Source organism: Tauraco erythrolophus, chromosome 5 (assembly GCF_009769465.1).
Source record: "Tauraco erythrolophus isolate bTauEry1 chromosome 5, bTauEry1.pri, whole genome shotgun sequence".
NCBI lineage: Eukaryota > Metazoa > Chordata > Aves > Musophagiformes > Musophagidae > Tauraco > Tauraco erythrolophus.
In genome coordinates this window covers 78,551,357-78,576,059 of record NC_141469.1, presented here as the reverse complement: position 1 = coordinate 78,576,059, position 24,703 = coordinate 78,551,357, and the positions used below count along the sequence as shown (strand labels likewise).

The 24,703-nt window shown below is 37.4% G+C and overlaps 1 protein-coding gene across 2 annotated transcripts in view; it reads left to right on the top strand.

The window, feature by feature from the left end:
* Positions 1-24,703, top strand: part of SEC24B (SEC24 homolog B, COPII component) — a 48,730-nt gene that overhangs the window by 7,198 nt on the left and 16,829 nt on the right. For both annotated transcript variants that reach the window (XM_086611441.1, XM_086611440.1), the window contains 8 exons: positions 6,626-6,811; positions 12,123-12,227; positions 16,873-16,953; positions 18,989-19,170; positions 20,753-20,937; positions 22,123-22,225; positions 23,104-23,230; positions 23,775-23,884. In XM_086611441.1, the coding sequence (XP_086467567.1) occupies positions 6,626-6,811; positions 12,123-12,227; positions 16,873-16,953; positions 18,989-19,170; positions 20,753-20,937; positions 22,123-22,225; positions 23,104-23,230; positions 23,775-23,884 (1,079 nt within the window). The remainder of the gene's footprint in view (positions 1-6,625; positions 6,812-12,122; positions 12,228-16,872; positions 16,954-18,988; positions 19,171-20,752; positions 20,938-22,122; positions 22,226-23,103; positions 23,231-23,774; positions 23,885-24,703) is intronic.

Below are 24,703 nucleotides of genomic sequence, written 5' to 3'. Positions count from 1 at the left end.
AAGTGAATATACATGCACTTCTTTCTTCAGAAAGTTCAGAAAAAGTGGAAGCCTACATGAGTTTGAAGACAGTTGGGTTTTTTTAATTAATGTTTTTGATAAGGATTTGAATGAGAGCGCAATTTTCGTGGTTTTATCCTATTTTTGTAAGCAACAACTTGATATTTTTAGTGTGGATGCAGCTACAGAGAATGAAGTTGTGACTGTGCTCGTTGAGGGCGAGCGCGCTTGGTCTTCATTAGTAGCTGCAGCTTCTGCTTCTTGGGAAGACTGGGTACAAGTTCATAGGGTAGGCAGTACTTTGTGGGAAGAATGGGAGAGATTAGAGATGTGGAAGTGCCTCCTCACTGAAACATCTTGCTGTCCCTCAGAGAGCAGTAGCATGCACAGGAAAGTTCTGTTTTTCTTTCTGTACTGGTAATTTTATGACTTCATGCAGTTTTGACTTGTAAGCTGTGCAAGACTAATGGTTTTCTTTTTCTGCTGGAACAGATATTAGAGGACTGTAGAATATTTCAGATTATAGTTTCACAGTGGAATTGTTTTAGGAGTCCATGTAGTTGAGGTTTTCTAAGACCAAGGGCTTATGAAAGAACATGGTTTTGATGATGGTGAAGCTTTGCCTGTGAAAACCAGCTAAGCTTAAATCAAGCTCATCCAATCCATACCAAAGTTAAATTTAGTTTCAATATTGCTTCCCTGCTGTCCCCCATCCTCCCCCCACCAAGACTAGGATGTAGAGTGTCATCCTTAAGCTTGGTTTTAGTAGTTTGAATATTAGTAGATTTGAATTCTGTCTCTGAGATTCTGTGTGATTTTCTGTAATATTTACTGTTTAAAAAAGAAAAACAGAAAACCAGAAAACCCCTTTAAAAAGCTTCTGAAGTTAATGGCGTTTCATGGTTGAGCATAAAAATGAATTCTTTCAAAGACTAAAGATTTAAAACTGACCAAAAAAATTGATTCTGTTGAGTGCAGAATCTACAGCTGGACTTGACAGAATGCAGGTATCATTCCAGAACAGTAAGATTTGCAGTAGTCATATGAAAATGACTTATTGTTGAGACTGTTAGTGTTTTATTTACCGAAGTTTTTTATTTAAATGGCCTTTCATTTTGTTTCTTTTGTATGTCTTGAAATCTATTATTTGTTCATAACAATATTTTGGTTAAGGTACAGCTGTTTTAGAGGCGAAACAGTGGAGCTGACCAGACCACGAAGAGCAATATGAGCAATGGATAATCTTAATTCTGAACCATTCAGTGCTCTTAAGGGAGGGATTGAGTTAATACATGGCCTCAAGATAAAGTAGTAACATTACACTTGGATTTGAAAGAGCTGATGGTAGAACTGGCTATGGTAGTGGTATAGAGTAGGTGCACGCTTTGCAGTTACAAAAATAAGCGCTGAACCACTCTTCCTGTTAACACCTGAGCGATATTGTAGTACTTTTTTAGTTTTGTTTGCTGGACTGCAGTCGTAATTACGTGAACCACACACAAACTCTTTCTGAGCTCGTAAAGCCGCTGGGAGAAGCATGCCCTGTGCTTTGGCGCACAGTGGACTGGATGGGGGCACTGATTTCTCTGCATAATGCCTTTTTTTCTCTTCCCTCTGAATCCTGGTTCAACCTCAGCACACAAATGATTCCATATTTACTGACTGGGAAAGCGCAAATAAAGGTAGCAAACGGTAGCTCGGCTGAAGGAATAGCAGGGCCGTCTTATTACTAAACTCTAAAGACGTAGACCATTTTTGAAGTCTGGGGCTAAACAGACTGCTTCTAATAATAGCTGACTTTTTTTAGTCTAGAATTCAACATCTTTGGCTAAAATATATTAAAAATTCAGTTGCTACAACATCTGGCTAATAAAAGATGGCAAATAATTGCTTGGTTCTGGCATAATTGAGTTACTCTTTGAGACACTGATACGCTTTCTGAATTTCCCAGTGCAGTCTTATTGTTCACAGTTGGAGTCATTTTATATGTAGTATTCTAATTGTTTGCAGCCTTTAAAAAACAAAAAAAGAATTGGATCTTGAACATTATTTGCCATTTCTTGTACATCCTTGGGAAGTATCTGTGTACAACACGAGGAATTTAGGAAAATTATGAATGATTCGTAAGAACGAATTTGTCTGAATATTTCATGCTCCTCACTGTTCTCCAGGAAGGAAACAATGACAGAAAACAGTTGCAATCTGTTCTGTGCATATTTTTTCGCAAAATTGCTTGAAAAACTTTTAAGATATACTGATAAGTGTGCTTTCTGTGACTTTTCATGTAAAGAAATTTCGATATGCCATCCTACTATTAGTCAGAATGCCAGTAAGGCAGTTTGCTGGCATTGCTGCCGTGCTGTGAAAGGAGACCCCGCACAATCCTTAAATTGTAAATCAGCAAATCTTAGAAAGACTGTCACTCGAGATACTGCTGTCTTAATGTATTTTTGAGTGGCAGTTTTGTGCAGTCGGTGAACTCTGTGAGCTCTCTGTGATGAAAACGAAACATTCTTTGTATAGAAGAATGCCACGTTTTTAACAAAATGTGTGTGTTTAAACACGACTTATGAAACTTAGGCTGGCATAAGCTTTTCAGATGTTTGATTTCTGAATTGTTTTCTACCTGAATCAGAAAAGTTGTAAGCATTGGACTTACAGTTGAATTTTAAAATAAACCAATTTGTGTAGGGCCTTGCAAAGCCCCCAGAATGCTAAATCTAATAAGATCAGACCCCTGAGCTGCTGTATGTCATATACTGAGGACACAGAACTGCAAAAAAAATCTTTTTCTAAAGCTTTGGCAACCACTGTCTGAAATCACTGAAGTATTTTCAGTGAAGCCTGCTGAAATTTCACTAGAATAAATTTATTTTAAGAGGCATCTTTTACTGGAAGTTGACTTGTTTTGATGAATAGCAGCCAGAGAGAATAATTTTCTTTGCTTTAGGAAGTATAAAGTAAAATACAAATATTTAATTTGAAATTTTCCTGCTTGCTGGTTTAAACTAGTTTCATCTAGCAAAAATGCCCTCTTCTAGTTTTGAATTCTGTAGTTCAGCAGAGCAGTGTTGATACAAATCTATCTGGATCGATGTTATACTATGTAAATAACACACTCTGTATTATTTAGGCTTTTTGTCTTTCTAGGTCAGTAGCTTTCCTTAATGTTTTTCTAGTTTATTTCAGCTGAAATCGGTGCACTCTAATTTTTCTTGGTGCTGTTCAGGCGGTATGGATGTCAGCCAGGATGCCCAAATGTTACTGAACTCTCCCCTGCCCCCCTGAGGAGAGGGAGATAGAGAACTCCTCCTGCGAGTATGTGGTATGGGTTTCTTTGCTTCCCACATCTTGTCTGCTGTCCTGTAGGCACAGCCAGTCTGCTTGAGCAGGAGACACTGTAGTTTCTTTGTCTCGTGCACATACTTCCCCTTATGTCAGATCAGGATCTAAAGTCCTTGCTGCCCCAGTTCCATAGAAACGTAGGCTATAATCCTGTAAATCTGCTAATATAGGTGTGGTTGGAAAAAGGGGAAGGACTGCAGCTGAGATACAGAAAGTCAGGGAGATAGGATGCTGTTAAAAACCAAGCTGCAAGGAGGTGGTAAATCAGTAGAAACAGCGTGCTATGTTGGGGGCAGGGAGGAATCAAGGTTGCAGCTCTAGCAACTCAAAAGAAGTCGTTCCTGTCTCTCTCTGAAAGCTTAAGAAGATGCTACTGTGGTGATACACTTATAAACTACTGCCTGTGGGTCTTCAGTTGGAAATTAAATAAAAACTTTAAGTGATGGCATTTAGGAAAAATGATGAATTACACTGCAAATTTGCATAGTTCTGTGGATTCTTTCTCTAACATACGTTTTAGCTGTTGATCTTTATTCATACATGGCTTCTGTATCTGAGTGGTATACTTGGTCAGTTTTAGTGCAAGAGATGCTCGTGGTTGAAAGGCTGGAGGGAAAACTTCAGTGCGTATTAAAGGTGAGAGGAATGGAACTTGAAAAACAGAAACTACTGTGTCACTGAGGTTGGGTTTATATTTATTGCAGCCTGACAAATCTCTTGGCTTCTCATGTTGTATGGCCTGGTTGAGCTTGTCCTTGATAAGCCGATGGGAAACTTTTACTCCAAACTGATGTTCAGTCCAGCTTTGTCTTGAGCTACAATGCACCATCCTAAATTAATCAGTACTTGTATGACGGTGCAATCTTCTTACTGACCAGAGTGGAAAAAAATATTGATAGTATAATTGTCATATCCATAGATGTGTTGATAGTACTAACAATGCATTTTTGAAGATTAACTTTGTCCAAGTGTTTCCTTTGGTTTCATAGTTACTTATGGCTTTCAAAAACTTTCCAGAGTCACCGAATAAAGTTTAACGTGTAGTCTTGCAGGTTGGATTTTTGTACAAAGAAAAAATTACATTGTTTTTTTTCTCAGAGTTTAAAAACGTTTTCTTACACTACATGTAAGGATCCATGTAATTTTGAAGTATGTTTTGGGTAAGTTTTGCTTGAGAATAGATATTAGTACCTGGCAGGAAGATACGTCTTCAGCTCATCTGACTGTAAATCGGTTTTGACTTTGAACATGTGACACTGTGACATTATAGCATTTAGCATGCTCTACAGCAGTGCTTGGTGCTGCAAGAGTTGCTGTATTGACCTGAAGTGTGGGAAATACCATAACCCTGTGAACAGCTCCCTCTGCTACAAAACCTGGGTGAGCACACTAATGTTGCAAAGAACGTCCCTTGTCGTCTTGCCTGTCTTGCTTGAGGAGGCTGTGTAGCTGCCCTAAAAAGAACATGTCTGCTGACAGGTGCTAATGCTTTCATGGGAAGTCTAAAAGACATAACGTATGGAAGGAGAGGTTATAGCAAGTACATTTCACTAGCAAATGCTGTGTCTATATAGAATCATAGAATGGTTTGGGTTGGAAGGGACCTCAAAGATCATCTAGTTCCAACCCCCCCGTCATGGGCAGGGAAACCCTCCACTACACCAGGTTGCCCAAAGCATCATCCAACCTGGCCTTGAACACTTCCAGGGATGGGGCATCTACAACTTCTCTGGGCAACCTGTTCCACTGCCTCACCACCCTCTGAGTGAAAAATTTCTTCCTTATATCCAGTCTAAATCTGCCCTCTTCCAGTTTAAAGCCATTGCCCCTTGTCCTATCACTACATGCCCTTGTAGAAAGTCCCTCTCCAGCTTTCCTGTAGGCCCCCTTTAGGTACTGGAAGGCTGCGATAAGATCACCCTGGAGCCTTCTCTTCTCCAGGCTGAACAGCCCCAACTCTCTCAGCCTGTCTTCATAGCAGAGGTGCTCCAGCCCTCTGATCATCTTCGTGGCCTCCTCTGGACCCGCTCCAGCAGCTCCATGTCCTTCTTGTGTTGGGGACTCCAGAGCTGAAGGCAGTATTCTAGGTGGGGTCTTTGGAGAAATGCATATTTTAATTTAGATTTTGGTAATACTTGCGAAAAAGCAGTATGTATGCTCTGTGTTCTGTTTGAAAACTGCATAATAAATAAAAGTTCCGTTAAGGTGGTAAAAATTTATGCTGTTAGTTTTGATGGTAAATTAGAGAAACAGAAGGATCGTATTAAGCCAACTCTTCTTCCCCTTCTAAAGAAAGCCTCAACTTTCCCGTAAAGTCCTTCCAGATATCAACCCTGTTATTTAAGGAAAAGTCAGGGACTGTATGAACTACACTGCTGTACATGCAGAGGAAGCAAAGTTAATATATGTGCATCACCTAGTGAATTCTGTAGCTGCAGTAAGTACAAACAGTAAATTTTGTTCTTGCCTAGTTTCTATGTGTGTTTATTGTTTACTGATTAGTATTGGTCAAACCATTTCCTTTCTATTCTTATTTTTAACAATTTGTTCTGTCAGTTTTTTTAGAAAGAATCATAAGATGATTTTTTTTCAATTTATTAACAAAAAGTGACCCTCTTAAAATTTAGCTAACTTAATTGAAGTTATATTGTCCTTATTGGATAGGAATTGCAACTGGACTGTGTTAAATCTCTCAAAGCACTAATCTGACTTTTTAAAGCAGATTATATCTAGTCCAGATGTTTAAAATGCATCAGAAGTTCTGCAGAATACTCAGGGTTGATTGAAACAGCTTGCCTGAAATATGGGTCTCAATTGAGTGCCAAAATTGCAAAGTGCCAGCCCAGTGAGGGAGGCAGAATGGTGACCTGACTTTCAGGTTTCCTGCCTGTGAGAGGAACATTGGGAGGGAGCTATCCTACATGCACTGTGTTCCTCTTCTCTGGGAAGAGGAACTTGTGAAAGCATGGAGTTGTGGGGATGGGTCAAAAAATGAATCCATTTAGTTTCTGCATAATCTTGATCTGAATACATCAAACTTTCCTTTTTGCTGTTAGTTATCAGAGCAGTTTGTTCATTTTAATGGAATTTTAACATTATAGGTATCTCATTAAAAAAAAAAACAAACTCAACCAACTTTCCCATATGTACTTGTTTGAAGGCATCTCTCTTGGAAGTATTGTTTTTGTCGTTTCTGTGAAATCAAATATGATTGCTTGCATTGTGTAATTGTCCGTGCAAATACAAACAAAGCATTCCTGCTTTCTGCTGCTGTTTTCAGGTGGCATTGATCCTTCACAGCCCGTGCACTCTGTGAGCCAAAGCATTCCATTTACCAAGCCTGGGGCTGGAACATCTGCTTCCTCTGCTGTGCTCTCATCAGTAAGGGCTCCTGCTCCAAGTGTTTCTTCACAGCCACGATCTTCACCCGCTGTTACGCAGTCGCTGGAGTCAGCCCTTCAGCAAGGTACTGAAATGGAACGGGAAGTGACAGTACAGACTTCGGCCCTGTTCTACATTCACACACGGGTGCTGGAAGCTTTATTGCTGCTCTTCTGCGTTTGGCTGGCTGCAGTACCTCTCTTGCATCTCATCAGGCTCCCTTAGTGTTCTTGTTTTGTACCACCTTAGTTCTAGCTTCTCTTAGCTCTTCTGTTTGATTTCCTTTGGCCATATGTCATCTTTGGCTTGTTTGTCTTGTTGGCAGTCTTACATGTCTCTTCCTCAAAAACCCTTCTTTTAGTTCCCTTGTTCTTCTAAAAAGCTGCTCATTATTTAAACTTCTCAGAAGAAGGTCTTAAAGGTAGCTTTTGTAATCAGCCTGTATTGAAAAATCAAGTGTAAACTAACAATTGGCTAGCACTAGCACTGGGAAGCAGTGTGAGTTTGAGTACTAAATTCACACTGGTAGAACTGTTTTCTTACTCCCTAGCTGTAAGCTCCTGTGGAAAACTGCTGCAAGAGTTCTTGTGGGAGAACAGAGGAGTTCTTGTCTAAGCTCCTTCCTATTCTGATGTTGGTAGCCTCTTGACAAAGAATCAGTTGGGTCTTGAGCCTTCTTCAGCCATGCTAATTCTGCACTGATGTTTTGACTTGCCTCTTGACTGCTACATGTTTCTGTATCCAGTATTCCAAATTTAGTTTACTGCACTGGGTTGTTTTTTTGTCTGTGTTTTGGTAATTTCAGAATTTAAAATTCTCATAGAAAAAGAACTTGGTGTGTGAGGTGGAAGTTGACATTAGTTTTGTCCAGAACAATGTGATATGTCTAGTGTTCCAAGTAATTTTCAAAAAGCACAGTATGTGACTGTCACAGCATATTTTTTATTCTTAAATTCAAAGTCCTCTGACATAAACGTCTATATTTCTCCTTTTCCTCCATTTCCTCCTTTTTCTGGTAGATTGGAGAATGTAAAGAAATAATTGTCTGTGAATCAGCTCAATGTATCTTACAGGCAAAAAAGATAAGGGCTTTATAGCAACGAAGTATGTACAGTGTACCATTTTGAGGAAAATGATAAATCAGTTTTTGGAACTGTGCTTGGTTCTTGCACAGTTTCTCAGTTGATTTTGGTACCGGATAGAATTTGTACTGTAGATGTGCTTGCTAGAAAAAAACTGTTGCTTCATCTTGCAAAGAAATCACATAACTGTGTTTCTAATGAGAAAGAGGATTTTAGCTGTTTGACTGTGCTTGCCTTGATGTGCAATGTATGTGTTCTTGCAGTGATTCCTATATAATGTGGGAACACTTGGTATGTTAAAGGCAAATCACTGCTGAACTTGTCACTAAACTCAAGTACTTCCATATAAGTGAAGTTTAATTCAGTATGTCGCTTCATGAGCACAGTTTAAAACCAGCAATACGCCAGTGTCAGGAGTATATGGAGAAGTTGTCAGGAGTTTGCATTGTTCTAGTTGCATTTACATTAATATAATCAATAATAAATCCATATACATGTCGTTACACATGTATGTTTCTATGTTTAGGTAATATTTTTGTGAGCATTAGATGACTTCAAACTCTTTTCATTTAGCTGCATTTGAGGAGTCTGAAATACATCATGTAGTCTTGCAATACCTTTTTATTGACAAATGTGATAACTTTTATTTGTAGAAATTAACCTATGGAAAAAATAGAACACATCCACTGAATGTTTGTCCATGTTGTTAGAATTCCAAGTGTTTCTCATGCAGAGATTAAATGGACTGATTTCTTTATTATTATAGAGTAGTGTTGTCTACCTGAAAGCATTCTGGAAAACCAGTTTGAATTCATTTTTAAAGTGGATTTCATTGTTTTAAGCTTCTTTGTGGGCATTCCTATACAGAATTAATATATTCTAATTGTTTACTTGACAAAGTTCTAACAGGACAAAAAAACTTCAAATGTGTTAAAGCTTATTTAATCTTACATAAATATCCATACAAATTTAATGCAGAAAAACTGATTTACTTGAAAACAACATCCTAGAGATGAACTTGGACAATGTGTGTGCTGTCTGGATGTTATTTGTAGACTTCCTCTAGGTTTTATGTTGGTGAGAGGAGCTGATAAGTAAATGAAAATAATTTAAAGAAAAGAGTTTAAGAATAGAGAAAAGAAAGGTTTGTTTTGTAAGAACTTCTATTTGTTTTATTAAGATCTTAATGACTTAGTAAACTCGTTGAAAGTATGAGGGCTATGGGTATAGTGCCAGTTAAAGAACTTCAGCATATAGTTTGTTTTTGCATGTGGTTATTTCATTTCCATTTTTTGAGGCCTCCATTATGAAACTTAAGCCACATAAGATAAAATGTAAAGTGTATAAAGTCTTTCAAGGTATGGGTGATTGTACTTAAAATACCTAAATAGTTGGTTTATTTCATAGGCAAATTAATTCTTGTCCCAGTTTATTATTTTGTGTCCTTCCACCTACATTTCTAAGTGTCTGTAAAGTATAGTGGGATAAAAACATTGAGTGCGATATTATTATATTATAGGTGCACTGGTAGCAGGGTTTAGAAATTTCCAGTCCAAGAAGTTTGTGAAAATTTAAATCACATGGTTGAATTTTAAGCCAGGCTTATGAAGTCTGAAATCTCACTCAAAATAAATGATGATTTCAAAATAAGCTTTTGCAGTTTTACGAGTGGGAGATTTTAACATTATTAGCCGCTGTGTAAAAGATACTAAGCAGAACTGATCTGTCGCAACAGAAATCATCATTAGGCACGTGGTGGCACTTGGAACTGCTGAGTTAAGCCACACACTTCTGTCCTTCGGTTGCTGTTGCCCCTGTGCTGGCCTACTGGTGGCATTGCTGGGCAGTGAACCAGAACTGGAGGCTTCTGCACCTGGGAACGACTTTGTAAACTGTTATTTTTGAGCCAGATCAGTTCTCGGATTGTTTTTGTGGCTGGGCAGTTGTATCCTAAAGGCAGGAGTTTGAAGTACTTACTGCTGGCAATTCAAAAAAAAAAAAATTATGCAAACTCGTAAGGCTGGTAAGAGTCAAGCCAGCCCTGCCCCCGAGAGGATTCATAGTTACATAGTTCATGATTCCCGAGTTTCTGTGTCACCAGCATATTTTTAATCCTCTTTTTCAGTATTCTTTCTGAATACATGCTTCCTTTGTGTATGTGACCAGCGACTGGAAAAGGGAGAGTTTTAGCAGTAGAAGCTTGTTTATTTGTTTTCCAAAAAAAACCATTCAGAAGACTCCAAAGTAGCATTAGTAGAATGACTGATTCAGTGTTTTTCTCTCATCTGCCTGTGCTTGGAATTTTTGCATTGGCATGCTCTTTCCAGGTGAACTTACCTTCTTCTCGTGTCTGTGTACATGGTATTTGCTGGAGATCTGTCTTTGCACTCTCACACTATGCCCATCTTCTTTTACTTTGGCTCTCGGTGTTACAGTGCATCTCTTCTTGTCATCCTGACTTTTTTTCCTTTTTACTTGCATGGTAATTATTTTAAGTTGTTTTTTCTCCTTCACAATAATGCAGTTGTTCTGTCATTCCTCGGTAGCTCTCTGGCCTGAGACAAGGCATGGCCTCCTTGGCTCTAGCCTGGTTTTCTTGTCTTCTCCTTATCAAGTGCATCCAGTAGCCTTCAGAAAAGATGGGACTGTGAGTTACTCGAGTTGGCCCTGTGTTTTAGCACTACAGAGAAACCGAAGCGTTGTGCCTCCTCGGTTGTGCTTGGGTTGATTTTGCCTTTCTCGTTGTGACTATTTGTATTGTGGAGAAACCTGACTGGAATTGTAGGAGTATCAATGCACTAGATAAATTCAAATAATGTCAGTCTCTTCTTGCATCAACCTCTGTGTGAAAGTTCAGCAAAACCAGAGCATGCTTTTGCTCTGTTTTCTTTTTCCTTCCACTGTTTGAATAGATACCCTTCACCTTGGTTCTGTTGGTTTTTAAGTGGTGCTCGGGAGTTCATTTGCTAACCCTTTTTAAAAAAAGCTACGAAACTAACGGCACTCTTAGCCCATGGTTTAAGTAAATTAAAGGTTGATATAAGTTGTGGATGGCGGGATTAATAATTGTCATGATGGTTTCAGATTATGCAGTATGTACAACACTTCTGTAGTGCTTTATAGCGTCAAAATAAAGAACACTAATGATGCCGTGGTGCTCCTACGGGGGCAGGAATCCCAGATTCTCAGGAGTCTGAAAATTTTTGAAGAGTTTTGAAGCATAAGGATATTTTCTTGCTATAGCAATCCATTGGATTGCTAAGAGAGAAACAGTGGTCACTTGTATTTATTTAGGATGCCTCTGCCTGACTCTAGGCATATTTAAAATCCTTCCTAACCCTGCTCTGTGACAAGGGAGTCTTAAGATTTGTCGGAGGTGCTGAAATTGCCTCAGTAATGGGTAATGTAGGAAATTAATTATAAGCCATTGCTGCATGCTTTACCCTTTTAAAAAGGTATATGTATGTGCTGCTTCTCTGTATTGTTCACATGTTTAGAGTAGATATTGTAAGAAAAAAAACACCAAACAAAAAAAGACAAAAAACACACTAATGAAAAAAAATGCTACCAAAAAAACCTTGAAGATTATGATTTGGAGGTGACAGTGGTGATGGTTGTTGAGCTGTCACTGGATCTTAAAAGTGGACAGTGTATTTAGGTGCTTAGATATGGGTCTACGAGCCTGAATTTAGGGACAAATTGAAAAATAAGTCTAACCAAGTTTTCAGGTTTATCTGTCTTAAATTTCCCTGTGTTGCTGAGGTGTATGCTTTTACTTTCGCATGGTGCAGCAGCAGTATGTTTCATAAATATTCACAATATTCACAGTATTCACAATTCCAATGTGACTTATTCCTGTCTTAAAAGGGGAAGGTGTGCCAAGCAATAGTTAAATTCAAATTGTGTTATGAAAACATTATTAATCTGGGAAGGAACTCATTTATTTCTATGTATTGACTTAGGAAAGTGTTCCAGCGGACAAACTGGTGTTAAATACATATATAGAAAGTCTCTGCGTGTGGCTAACTTCCTGATGTGCATGCACACACACACATATATAAAATTTCCTGCTAACTTCCATGTGCTACTAATACTTTGCTAAACTTTAAGCCCACTAAAAACTGCTTCTGCTGTACTGCTGATAGTTCATATATGAAATATACTTTTATAGCTTTGGGTTGTAGATGTAACTTTTTGCATGTTGGGGTTTTCTCTAGAATGGCTAATTTCTCTCACTTTTAATGCAATGATGTGTGACTTTTTGTTTCTCATCTTTCCTGTCTGACTCTTATGTTTGTGCTTTCCACTTCACAGGCATGCAGTATGGTGGATATGTTAATAATCAAGCTAGCTCTGCACCAGCTCCCTTGTCATCAAGTTCAGATGATGAGGAAGAGGATGAGGAGGATGAGGAAGCAGGTTGGCTTTAGCTTTACACCCATATCTTGTTCTCTTCCTACTTGAGTTTTGTTCCATATTTCCATCCTCAAAACTTTTTTGCTTTAAGACAAAAAGTCTCTGAGTCGTAACGTATCAGGTTAACTAGAAATTTTCCAGCTATTACTCATATACAGCAAGGAGTTCAGTAGCAGTCAGCAAATGGTCTTTTTTGTCATATTAAAATCAGTTTGTTTATGTATCTGAGGAAAGTAATATTCACAACTTGCAAGACTCCTACATTTTTAATACTTTGCTTTGCAGTAGGTTTTAAACTCTTAACTGAAGATAACTAGCTCTAGAACTTGGACTGGTGATTGCTTATGTTAAGCAACTAGATGCCATTTGTGTCGATACATTAAAGTGTTTACCTTGCTTCCCATTTTATGAATAGGGAAGCCTTACAATTAAGGTAGTAAAGTAGATATTGAATGGTAATGTGTGCTTTTTTTCGGACAGTAAATTTGTGCTGCTTTTTTTAATTGCTTCTAAGTTATGTCTCTATGGTCAGACACATAGGTTCAGTTTTAACCTGCTTGCTTTGTAGGGGAATTGGAAAGTTTATTTACCTTTTTTTCGAGAAGCAATTTGTCCTGTTTGATTGAAATGTTACATTCTTGCTTGCAAGGAATCTGCCTGTATTTTCTCAGAATGGCCTGGGTTTGTGAGTTTTTCTTACAACATTAGTTTCTTGCATGATAACTTTTTTTTCTTCTAACTTAAAGAAAAGTTCTTACAATCTATATATGAGTGGTAACAGTGTAAAAAGCTTTTTGAGATGAAACATTAGCCTTCTACCCTTGTTGATATATGAAAGTAAAAGAACATACCTTGTGCTGAAATACTACTCTCGTTTGTGTGTGCTGGCTTTAACTACTAATTTGGGATAACAAACTTTTGTAACTTTTCCTTTAAGCTTGTAATTCCTGGTGTAACTAGGCAGAAAAAAATTGGTGCCAAATAATTCTGAGTTTTATTAAAATAACTAAATCATATAACTAGAATACTGTGAAAATAGCTTTTTACACTCTTAATGATATCATGAAGAGTGGAGCAAAATGATATCGTCATTAAGACCATAACTAAGAACAGGGTTCATGTTACCAATTTGAATAATATTGATTCAACTGCCATGTTGAAATATTAGTAGAACATTACAAGAATATAGTTGCTGTTTGCTTTCCAAGGAGGAAGGCATTTTTAGCTGAAGACACTCGTGTTCTAGCCAGAGGATGACAATACTTGGAGGGTGCAATGATGTCAATATCAGTAATACTATTACCTCCACCCCTAGTGAAGCACAAGGATTAGGATACTTTGCATATTCATTGTAATTCTTGCTATTTCAGATTATTGGTTCAGTTTTTTTACTTTCTCACCCTTTGTGTGATAACACATTTGATCTTTCAACAGGCTTGAGTATTGGTATTAAATTATCTGTAGTAACTCTTGAATAACTTCTTTTCAAGTATAAGGATACTTCCTAATTTTAGATACCATTTTTTTTTCTAATGCTGTGAGTCTAATTAGACTTTACCAGCCAGAAAACAATTGCTTTGGCTGTAGTGATGCAGCTGCTTTCTAAAGAGTAGGCTGAAAGAGCCAGGAGAGCATTTAGATTTTTTTTATTGCAGGGCTACCTACTGAATTTTCTGCAGATAATTATCTTTGTCTACTGCTACGCCAACGTTTCTGTCAAAGTATATGTCAGATTTTGTTGTCAGTCACAACCTTTATCTTCTTAATTTGTTCCCCAAAACCTAGCAGAAACAAAGTTTTCATACTCCCTATCATCCTTCTCTCAAGTTCTGTACTATGCAAAAAAGGCACTCAGATTCAATATGTAGGCTACCTAATTAATAAGTGTCTTGTTTTATGCCCTGTCACCAGGAGTTAGTGTAAATCCTAAACAGATCCTGTAGACAAGTTTCTGCCTCAGGCCAGTGATCTTGTGAAAAATAGATGTTGGGCACTTGGTTGCTTGAGTTTGTGTAGCGGCTCAAATTTTTTTGTCACTCTTACCAGTGAGGTCTTTAACTGTTTTGCAATAGAGTTCTTCAAAACTCTGAAAGCAAAAGTTATATTGGTAAAATAATTACTGAACTGTAAAAGCATACTGTAAGTATTACTTTTGTCTAAGCAATATTTTCTAATATCTTTTCTTCATAAAACACTTATTTCTGTCTTCCTAATATGTTCTTTGTTCCAGTGCTTATTATGCTAATGTAAACTTTGACAGCTGATGTCACTTCAGTTAAGCATAGGACAACTGTGATCTGATTTTGTGGAAATTCTTATGGTTTTTGTTGATGGAGAACCTGTGAGATTTCCATGACATATGTGACCAGCTTAGAGCTTCAAGCTACTTTTGATCTGCAGGAAACTGTACAACTCTTTGGGTTTGAGTCAACTATTTGTTTTTCAGCGTGTAGTAGAACAGAGCACATGGTAATTCTTGTAGGCATTGGGACACTGATAGTTCTCAAGAATATGTTACAAAATCTGAAAGTTCTTTAGAAGCAGAGACCTTGAATGAAAGGTCTTCAGTAAGTATATGGGAAACTCAGTAACAGGGTTCACTGTCTTAAGTTAGGCAGACCTTGTTTGTATTTCAAAATATCTGAGATTATACTTTCTGACTAGAACTTTTCTGTATGTCAGAAATGATGCATAGATAATTGTTTTTTGTAGAAGTATGACGTAAGTCGCATTATTTTTACTTACAGCATGCTTATAAAATGTTTTTTCATATATTTGTCCAATTGGTTTCTCTTACCTTTTCCAGGAGAGCTTGGAAAGTATATGATAGTTCTTGTTTGCAACTCTCTGTATCATTACTATCTTCCTACTGAAAAGAGCAAACTCATTTTATATGGAATTATAGGTGGATATAATTTTATGAATACAATTTACTGTGGGAAAGACTCTTTACAGAGCGACATAGTGGTTGAATCAGAAAGCTTAAACGAGCGTCTTACATGTTCACAACTGTGCTTATGTCCTCTTAGCCATTTTTGTCAAATGGAGAGCTAACTTCTGCTCAGACAAGAAAAACTTCTTGAAAATTCTTAAATCTTGATCTTGTTGACCTAATAAAAGTATATTTTGACTTTGCTGTAGTAGGACTTAACAGATCTTTAAAAGCTGCATTCCTGCTCAGGGAACAAAATAATGAATCCCGTTTTATTCAGTTTCTGGAATAGAATGTTTAAAATTTGCTGGGAAAAGAAATCTTGCAGTGGTGTTCTTTTCTGAACTTCAGAAAAAGAGAAATTTACAGTAAAAAGCAGTCTGAAAACTAATGTTGTGTGAGTTTCACAGTGTTAATATATTATTTAAAATAAGAGCTATTGTTAATGTTAAATTTTTTTGAATGGTTTTTCTATTTCTTAGCTGAATGCTTTAAAGGGAAGATGCTCAAAAGTCATCTTTACAGTCATGATGTTGCCATGATATTAATGTGTCCCAAATTTCAGTGATGTTATGTTCTCATGTGCAGGAGTCTCTTTACTTGGAAATGTCGATTGAAGGGGGATCAAATCTCAAATGTTCCACTGTTGAAGTCCTCCCTTGAAATACTTTCAGCTTCACAGTGGGATGTGTGGTCACAGTTGATCCTTCTGAGTAGAACAGTATCAATTAATCTTTTCTGCGTCCGTTCTGCCACAAAAGTCATATATATATATAATTCTCTCTTCTGTTTTCTTAAATACACTTTTCTGTTGCACTTCATGGCTTGGGGTGTCTTCAGGAGTGGATACATTTAACCTCCTTGGCCCTTTTTCTTTGGAAATGTATGTGAAATGGCACTGGAGGAAATGTTTTAAAATATATTTTTATTTGCAATGTTTTACAGTAAGATATTCAAGATATATGCATAGGGTGAACTAAAAATTAAGCGTTTGGAGTCTCTTCAGTACTGACTGCTGTGTACGTGCCCAAATGCTTTTTCACTTTTGTCTAGTTAAGTGCTGTTACTTTTACATAGTTACTTTTTACATAGTTATTTTTGGCTATACCAAAATTAACTGTTTATTCTGACTGAAGCTGAGACCCCTTGTCAATGTTCAATGGAAAGTAGAAGCTTTACATCGGGGGGGAAAAAAAACAAGCTCTGAACTACAGCAGCACAGAAAGGAGGAAAGAACTAAATGCTTGTCAGTTCTCCTTGAAGGTGGGGATGGTGCATAATCACTCTGAAGACCATGGGAATCTTCTGCTTGCAGTTGTGAAGGCAGTCACGATAGAGACTTTTGAAAATGTAATACGTTGCTTCAGTTGATGTAGTCTAGAAAGAACTTCTAGTTTTATAGAAAAAAAAATTCTATTTAGAGAAACAGCTTTTTTCATTGTTTCTGTCCTTTTCCTGTTGATCTCTCTCTTCCTGCTTGTTGGGCATCTGCTTCTTTTTTTGTTTTTTGATATCATGTTGATTGTTTCTCTCTTACCTCCCCTTCTCCTCTTTGCAGTGGTAATAGCTTTGAAGTCTTAGGGCCGAAGTGGTCTTTTTTTCCAGGACCTTTCTTGACAATTTCTCACCAAAGTTTTTAGAAAAAATCCTCAGTCTCTTATATCTCAAAAATTTGCCATTTCTGAAGCACTTAACTTTAAATTATTTTCTCCCCAGCAATTGATAGTTCCTCTACTACAAGCAGTACCTCTCCTGTTCCGAATAATTATGATGCCCTGGAAGGAGGTGGCTATCCAGGTAAGCAGTTTATCACAGATTAATTCTGAATTGCTTGTTTGAAGACTTAAATGTTTACTGTCTATGATTTATTTTTTTCTGTTTCTGTTGTTTATTGTTAATTAACAAGTAGGTGAAAGGAAATGCCTATGAAAGGAGGGGGAGAAATCATCAGAGAGAGCATGCCTTGCTCTTTTAATCACTTCACGGCTTTAACACTAAAGTTGGAGCAGCCATGTAATAAAACTTGCCCGTACTTTCCATTGTAATATTGAAGGTGGTGCTGACAGTGTGGTCCATGTGAAAGCAGGCATCTTGCCATAGGCTGCGCTGTGTGCCTGGTTGTGTTGACTTTAGTAGCTGATAATAGCTGACACGCCACTGAAGTTTTGAGACCCCAACAATACCAGTTTGCAGAGATGCTTGCATCAGGTTACTTGATTCTATTTTTCATTTAAAGAAAATGTCTACTCTTTTGCTTATTTTTGTCTCTAAAAATATCAGGAATGTCAGGTTTGTTCTAAATGAACCTACTAGCAGACTACCTCAGTCTTGAAACCTGTAGAGCTGTTGTATTGAGAGCAGGTGGAAAAGATGCTGTTCAATGTGGGTATGTTAGCCAGTATTTTAACTGGATTAATCTGGGGGGCCTCCAGCTCTGGCTCTTTTGTATTGCTCTGACCTCTGAGAATGTCACAGTAGTTTGCTTAGTATCACAGAATGTTAGGGATTGGAAGGGACCTCAAAGGATCATCTAGTCCAATCCCCCTGCCTGAGCAGGACCACCTAGATCAGATCACACAAGAACGCATCCAGGCAGATTTGGAACATCTCCAGAGAAGGAGACTCCACAACCTCTCTGGGCAGCCTGTTCCAGTGTTCTGTTACCCTTACTGGGAAGAAGTTCTTCCTCATGTTTAAGTAGAACCTCTTATGTTCCAGCTGATATCCATTTCCCCTTATCCTATCATTGGATGCCAGTGAGAAGAGCCTGGCTCCATCCTCATGACAGTCACCCTTTCCATATTTATAAACATTAATGAGGTCCCCCCTCAGTCTCCTCTTCTCCAAGCTAGTTTGATGGGTTCCTGCATGAAGTGAAATCTCTTTCAAGAAAAAAGCCGATGTTACCATCCATATAGGGTCCAGCTGGCGCAGTAAGGGTAGCAGAGGCATGGCTGCAGGATTGCAAGTTCTGTTTGCTCAGCTAATGACTTAACATCTTGGTCCTGTTGAAGGCATATTCTAAAAATAAATTGTTCCTTTTGTTTTCCTTAAAGAGTAACAGGATCAGCTTTGAATTTTTTCATTCTGTTGATTTTTTTATTATTTTTTTTTTAACTTTTTCTCTTGGTGGTTCATTTCCTTAGTGGTTGGTCTCTTCTGCTGCTTTTTCTGGTGGATTTTCCCTGGCTTAAATTCTTCTGAAACTTGGCTCACGTTTGTAGACTTCTCTAAAGAGTAGTTTTGTCTCTTTACAACTGTTAAGTTTTCTATGAATTTAGGTCTGTGTTACTTTCAATTTGGCCTTTAAAATAGTGGAACCAAACCACGCTGCAGAGATATATAGGAGCGACTTGCGTTACTTCAAGAAAAGCTCTGTGGTTACACATAGAAAATAGTTCTGTTGCTTTAGCCTTATGTTTTAGAAGAATTTATAAGTGGTAGGGGAGGGACTAAGCATGAATGGTCTCTTGCAGTTTATACCAAGTGTATATCTTGGAATAAAATGTGCTTCTAAGGGGGTTTTATTTCTTCTTCTTTCAGTTGAAATATTTAAAAAAAAAAAAGTAATTTTTTTTTTTTTTGTAAAATCGCATTTTGTTGGTAGTTATACAAGTCTCTAGTCATCTTCCCGGGTATACCCCCTTTGTCATCATAATTGCAGTAAACTTCCTTGCTAATTTATTTGGTCAGTGCGGATAAAAAACTTGATGGATAATGCAAAACTTACAAATGGAAAAATTGTATGTTAAGCACTTAGGAGTTTACATTTAAACTAAGAAAGAAGTAGTAAGTGTATTCAATACCTGTGGGAATTCTTTTGTCCTTCTAGAGACACGTTCTGTGACCAGCAGCCCAGTTCCTGCTCCGTCAGTCCCCCAAACATCAAAAGCTTCTAAGCCCTTTGGTTATGGCTATCCAACACTGCAACCTGGCTACCAAAACGCAGCACCACCTGCTCCTGTGCAGCCCAGTAATCCAGGGCACCATCCTGGGTTTCAGCACTATCCACAGGTTTGTATTTTTAATGTAGAAGTTACTTCATGGAAAAGTCTTTTCTGCATGATATATTTCTTTGTTTACATATTTTCATATTTTATTTTTACAATTTCTGAGCCAATAAATGTTAAGTATAATATTGGTGTCATAGCTCTGGATCTTAACTTCTTATTAGAAGGCTTTTGAATTAAAATTTTAAGTGTGTCTCCAAATAGTTAGGCTTAACAAGTTTGCTTCATCAGCATCCACAGTTCTAAGGCTCAGTGCTTCAGAGAGCTGTACTTTATTGATAGGAAACCATAAAGAAGCTTAATGAAATTCTTCAACAGCAAATACACGTTTGATCAGACCACTGCTATGGGCCATCAAGCATTAAATCGCCTTACGAGCAAGGCGAGGCATGTGATCCAGATGGGAGAGCTCTGTAGAGCCTGTGCTGGGTGTGTGGTGGAGCAGGCTGCCCGCTCTGTTTTCCTGAGAAAAGAGAGCACCAAACACCCAAGAAGTTGTGTACAATCACCTGGCTCCCGTTGCACATGTGAGTCACCCAAGAGCAGTGAACTCTGAGGAAGAGGCGGATGCTGAGCCAAAATGCTTCCCTGGGCTACGTCAGCATTTCTGTATGTGTGAAAGGGTGTAGAGAATGAAACTTACTGATTTATAAACCCCACTCTCTGAAATAAGGCCCAGCTGGCAAATGTGTCAAAGCTGCTGTTGCAGATGATCAGAATTCCTTACTGATCTGAGTGTAGTACCATAAGTTGGCTTATAATGTCTAAGAATGCTTTTTTAGTTATGGAGGTAAGGTAAAATATGACCTGCAGGAAATGTTTAATTTTTTTTTTTTTTTTTTTTGGTAAGGCTTAGCTCCATCCTTACTGTAAAGTGAGATGGAGTTGTCCTGTTTTCAGGAGTACACAGTAAAATGATAAACCCCAGCAATTACAAGTTGCACCAAGTGAAATTCCAATTGGACATATAAGGAGAAAATTCTTCAGAATGCGAGTGGGGAAGCACTAGAACAAATTGTGCTGTGAAATCTTCAATCCTTAGATATTTTCAAAACTCAGCTGAACAAGGCTGTGAGCAGCCTGGCCTAACTTTGAAGTTAGCCTTGCTCGAGGGGAGGGTTGGGCTGCCAGACCTCAGAGATGCCTTCCAACCTGACCTTGTTTCCTCTTCTCTAGTATTTTGTTTTGTTTTAATTTAAAAATAAATGTATCAAAACCAGGTTATGTAACTTGGAAAAGTTACATTGTAGCATCTTTGAAGAGGGGAAAAAAAATTGTCAGCCTTTCTAGTAACTTGTTTTCTTATTGCTGGAAAGCTTGAGGGGTTATGTGTCACTTCCAATGTTGATTTTTATCAGGAATTTTAATTTTGTCCAGCAATACGTGTTTGGAAGGTATGTCACATTTGTCTTAGCATTTTTAAATTTCTACCATACAACTCTTCTTGTTTGTTTGGGTTTGTTGCTACCTACTGCTATATCTTTTTTTAAAATACGTGCCAGGAAGAACTGAGATTACAAGATTTAAGATTCTTATTTAAACCTGATTGTGTGTTTACCTATTTGCAATGCTCTTACTTTTTTCAGCAATATCCAGGTGTGAACCAGCTGTCCTCTTCTTTAGGAGGGTTAAGTCTACAGCATTCTCAGCAGCCAGAAAGCTTGAGACCAGTAAACCTTACACAAGATAGAAATATTTTACCTGTATCTTCAGTTCCAGCACCTGTGCCTAACTTGAATTCTGATCTTAGGAAATTGAACTGCAGTCCAGAGTAAGTGTGCTGTGTCTAGAACATCATGTTACGTTTTTCAGTGACTAATATTTCAAATGTCAATAAAATATCTAAACTGACTCCCAATTTTAAATCTTTGGGATGAGCTAATACAATCCCTTTTGCTTTAAAATAAGTTTATATTCTGCATCCTTGCACAAATACTGGAACTGTCCTGCCATCAGTGTGTGTTACATGCAGCGTGAGGGTAGCTCACTTATTAAAACATTAAGAAACCTGCTTAATCTTTGCCTTGTTTTATCCATCGAAAAAAAAATTTATTAATAAACACCTTAATGTTATGCAGTACATTTCAAGGAATATTTTTGTAATATCGCATAGGATTTTTTCCAGAAAATTATGATCATACCTAAATACAATGAATAAAATGTGGGTGGTATACCTTACTGTGGGAATCCTGCAACTGTGATGTGTCCTGTCACCTCTAATTAACGTTAAGTAGCATTACATATTATCCCAAGTCAAGTGCAGCTAGGTACAATGGGAATTGCTCTCCCCCTAAGATTGTAATTTTAATTCCAAGAGAAATTTTATTCATTGCTCCACATTAACCCAGCTTACTGCCCTAGTGACAATGCATGGTCCCACCAGAAGACCGAAATCAGAAAACTGGAGGTCTTAAAATCATTCTTAGGTGTGGAACACTTGGGACAGCACTACTTGTGCATTGTTTGGGGTTTTTTTAGTGCCCTTTATTTAGCTGTAAGTCCACCTTCCACTTTACACAAAAGAAAAGATTTTTGACACTCTCAGTATTTGAGATCCTTTTCTACTGTTTTCTTATATAAATATTACTTTTTGAGAACTAGTAAATGCTGTGTTCCTTCTTTAGTTCCTTCACCCAAAAAGCCTTTATAATGAATGAAAAATACACCATTTTACACTGAGCGTTGTACCTAAAGCAGTTTTATCTCTCTACTGCCAGTTTGTTTTGTTATACTTGCATTGCTGAACTACTACACTGGGGAGCAGGGGAGTATTTTGTTTGTTTCTTTAAATAAGAGGCTTTTTAAATCTCTTGATGCATTAATTTTGTTTATTAAATCTACTTTGTAACACATAGGATTTCTTAAATTTCAAAATTCTTTAAATCAGATGTTAAGACAATGCTTTTAATGTCTTTTAGTATTTCATTTTCAAGGTAATGTTTTTATTTCCTTTCAGCTCATTTCGATGTACGCTCACAAATATTCCACAGACACAGGCTTTGTTGAACAAAGCCAAACTTCCTTTGGGTTTGTTGCTACATCCCTTCAGGGACCTAACGGTAAGTAGCTTACTTTTTTTTTAGTATGTATATTTAATACATGCATTTGTCCTATTTTTGTTCAAACAATAAAATATAATGAACTATAAGCCCTGAATTTAGCAGAAGTAGCAAAAAAAAGTTTGAGACTTAGAGGAGGAGGGAGGAAAAAAGCCTTGAAATCGATGCTTCATTGAAATTCATAAGGGGAAAGCTTTGGACAAGTCCTTCAAAAATTTTTCCTTGTTGTTGGAAGTCTTTGCTTGCCTGTGGTACTCTGAAGCTCTGAATTACTGCTCTGTGTGTTGGGCTTGGAACTGTCAGACATCTCTTGGGAAGGCGTTTGCAGTGCCCTCCGGAAAGGGGTGCTCATGTTGAGTGTATTACTGACATGATAAACATTGTCAGTAGAAGGTTTGCATAGTGTAAGATAGGAGCTGTGTTCGTAACTGTTAAGCACTCCTGTTCATCTAATTTGTATTTGTGTAAAGAGGTGAATAACTGTCTAGTATGACTTTTTTATGTCATGTGTGGGTTTTGTGTAAGATTTGCTGTCTATCATATTTAGTCACCCAAAGTTGTCCTGTCTTTCGTAATTGCTTTTACCATAGTAGCTGTGTTACTGTAACTATAAAGTAATTCCATTAAAAATCTTATTGTATCTTTAATTTGCGAGATTGGATTAAGACGGTAATTAATATTATTTCTTCTGATTTTAAAGGGGAAGATATTTTTAATAGGCATTGTTATTAGTCAATATGAAAATGAGCTAAAAAGATAAAAGGGAACATGATAGAATACCTAGTCTTATGAAACTTTTATACACTGTACTGCATAGTAATGTTCTCCATAAAATGTATTTTATACCTTTGTTACAGCTTTCCATTATTTCTTTTTAGCAATTGCCAGTAATAACATCAAGCACGATAGTGAGGTGCAGATCCTGCAGGACGTATATCAACCCTTTTGTTTCTTTCATTGATCAAAGGAGGTGGAAATGCAATCTGTGCTACAGAGTTAATGATGGTAAGTTTTTGTAGCAGGAGGTGCTTGCATTTGTAGAGTCTCTTTCAAGTATTTGCATCATATCAGTCCACAGGATGTTTCAGATTAAAATGTAGATTAAAATGGCAGTGTTCTTATGATGTCTTTTAAAATCCATGGATCATAAGTCAGATGTGCTGTGCGTTTTCTGAAGCAAAAGGTTGTTTTGCAATTTTCTGGGATACTAAGAAAATGTAATCACGTCATCCTGATTACTTGTATAATGACATCAACTTACTTCATTGACTGCTGCTGCAACATGCAAATGGAAACATGATGACAGCTAATACTGTTTGCAATGCAGGCCAGAGGCTATGAGAAACAATATAGATTGAAGCTTCTTGTTGTGAAATGCTCCGTTGGAAATGTTCCTTTGTTTTACATATCCTTAGTGTGACTTTTTTATCTGTTGCTAGTGATAATTGAAATACGTCTGCATTACTTTACTTGTAGCTGCCATAATGGTTTCTATTTGCTGACAGATATATAAACTTCTTTTTGTGGAAAAATTTTTTTTTTTTTATAGTTCCTGAAGAATTTATGTATAATCCTCTGACACGATCTTATGGAGAGCCTCACAAACGGCCAGAGGTCCAAAATTCTACAGTGGAATTCATTGCTTCCTCCGACTATATGGTAAAAAAAGCTTTCATGAGAATTTCAACAACAATTGTGTGTTAATATAAATGTGTTTGAAATTACTGTTTCATTTTGCTCCAATGGAGTGTATTAATCTTCCTGTGAAGGTCCTCTTAACACCAAAGAATAGTTAAAATTGATTTTTATTTTGAATTTTGGCAAAAGTAGATACTGAGAGGCTTGTCAATTAAAGGAAATTGTAATGTATATGATGGTCCAGTGTATTTTAATATGACGTAGTCTGGTTTGAGTCCGTTGCAATGTGGTTTCTAGGTTTCTCCCTCATTTTGAACAGGTTTTCAAAGACCAGTAACGAAATAATGAGATAATTAAGTTTGGTTCAAATTTTTGGTTAGAAATTGTGACAGAAACAATTCTAACTAGGAGTCAACCTACAATTGCTGTGATAGTAGTCTTGTCTTCAAGAAAGATAAACAGGGCCTGGGAAAAGGCCCCGTTCCTAGTGACTTTATTAACAGTAGCAAAAATAAATTGTTCACCTGTCTTTGAATTGAAACACTGTGGCCAAGACGTTTGGCAATGAATAAACGCAGCTTGTCACATGGTTGGGAAAAGGATGCGGGTGGAATATTGTATCTCCATTTAATGGGTTGCATTCTCCGTATCCTGAGAGAACAGTGGGGTTTTTGAAAAGTGAATGCCATATCTGGCATCAGAAAGCCACGTTTGAGTTGACTGTTGGAAGGAGATACCGAAATACCCAATTTCTGTTCTGAAGTGTAACGTTATATGCTCACCACAAATAGGTGGTGTGAACCACTAGCCATTGTGGTTAAGTCTAGCCACATGACTCCA